The following is a 1693-nucleotide window of genomic DNA, read 5'->3' as shown; positions in this document are numbered from 1 at the left end:
ATACTCACTTTCCCAGCCTCCCTTGCAGCTAGAGGTGGCCATGTGACACAGTCCTGGCCAATGAGGCGTTAGGGGAAATCTGCTCGGGGGCTTCTGGGAAGGAGTTTCTTCCTGAATGAAAAAGACAGAACTTTGGGAGGAGAAAGCTTTTGGTTCTGGTCAAGTCCTGCTTGGGACATGGTGCCTGGAGTCACAACAGTCATCTGGGGACAGGAAGAGAGAGGCCAAGGGACCTAGGGAGACGCTCGTCCTGATATCGCTGAGGTGCTGAGCCAGCACATTAGCAGCCCACCTTCAGACTTTTTGTTACGTGGAATCATTAAAGCCAGCGGTTCTCAACCTGTGGGTCGCGACCCCTTTGGGGGTCGAGCGACCCTTTCACAGGGGTCGCCTAAGACCATCGGAAAACACATATATATTTACCTATTGTTTTTGTGATGAATCACTATGCTTTAATGATGTTTAATTTGTAACACTGAAAATACATCCTGCATATCAGATATTTACATGACGATTCATAACAGTAGCAACATTACAGTTATGAAGTAGCAACGAAAATAACTTTATGGTTGGGGGTCACCACAACATGAGGAAGGGTCGCAGCATGAGGAAGGTTGAGAACCACTGATTAAAGCCTTTTCATTTCTGGCACTATTAATTTGGGTCTTGTTACTTGCAGCCAAGAGCGTTCCTAATTGATGAACCTGTGGAACCTAAGTATAATTTTTCATCAGTGTGAGGACCACATCAGCATGGACTGCTGGAAGCCATCTTTGCTGCCAAAAGGAATGGGACAGAGCCTGCCTGGGAATGAAGCCACCAGGGGAAGGCAAAACCAAGCAAGTCCTGATGCTACCTACCATTGGAGCCCCTAGATCCAGCCATACCTGAAGCCATAACCCCTGAAATATCAGTTACCTGACCCAGTAAACTCCATTTTGTTGATGTCCTTGTTGTTTTTGTCATCTAGCTTCACTTGGGTTTCTGTCACTTGCAGCTGAAAGAACCTTGAGTAATACATCTCCCCATGTCCTTTAGGCTAGCAAGTGGCAGAACACAAACCCGGCGTGTGTGGCTACAGAGGCCGTGCTCTTAACCACGACAAATTCTGTCACATCCTTCCAGACCTCCACACACCCTGCCTCAGAGCTGGACTCAGGAGGAATGTGACCCTGATTCATGGGAGGTTGAAGGAGAGGCAGTAAGCGCTGACAAGGGAGACGGGAGAGGAGGGAGGGTGGAGAGCGGACTCTTACCTGGGAGGTCAGTAGATGGGGGAGTCAGTGACAAGGAGAACGGCGTCTGCGAGAATGGCTTCACGCTGAGGGAGAGAGGAAGCTGAGGGTGAGCAGGTGGAAGGATCTAATCGTACCAGCCACCTTTACTGAGGCACCGGGACAAGCTGGACCCTGTGCGAGCACGTGATGTGCACTTTTTTAAAAATATGTTTTACTTTTGCCGAAACCGGTTTGGCTCAGTGGATAGAGCGTCCGCCTGCGGACTAAAGGGTCCTGGGTTCGATTCCGGTCAAGGGCATGTACCTGGGTTGCGGGCACATCCCCAGTAGGGGGTGTACAGGAGGCGGCTGATTGGTATTTCCCTCGCATGGATGTTCCTCTCCCTCTCCCTTCCTCTCTCAAAATCAAGAAACTATTCTTCAAAGAAAAGTTTAGCATTTGTTTATACATTTGTA

The 1693-nt window shown here is 49.2% G+C and overlaps 1 protein-coding gene across 3 annotated transcripts in view; it reads right to left on the bottom strand.

The window, feature by feature from the left end:
* Positions 1–1693, bottom strand: part of TEAD2 (TEA domain transcription factor 2) — a 41996-nt gene that overhangs the window by 13697 nt on the left and 26606 nt on the right. For all 3 annotated transcript variants that reach the window (XM_015565436.1, XM_006765954.2, XM_015565435.1), the window contains exon 7: positions 1257–1321. In XM_015565436.1, coding sequence (XP_015420922.1) covers positions 1257–1321 — 65 coding nt within the window. The remainder of the gene's footprint in view (positions 1–1256; positions 1322–1693) is intronic.

This window comes from Myotis davidii, unplaced genomic scaffold, assembly GCF_000327345.1.
Source record: "Myotis davidii unplaced genomic scaffold, ASM32734v1 scaffold2100, whole genome shotgun sequence".
NCBI classification, from domain to species: Eukaryota; Metazoa; Chordata; class Mammalia; order Chiroptera; family Vespertilionidae; genus Myotis; species Myotis davidii.
The sequence above is the reverse complement of the archived record's forward strand: the minus strand, read 5'-3'. Positions and strand labels throughout refer to the sequence as shown.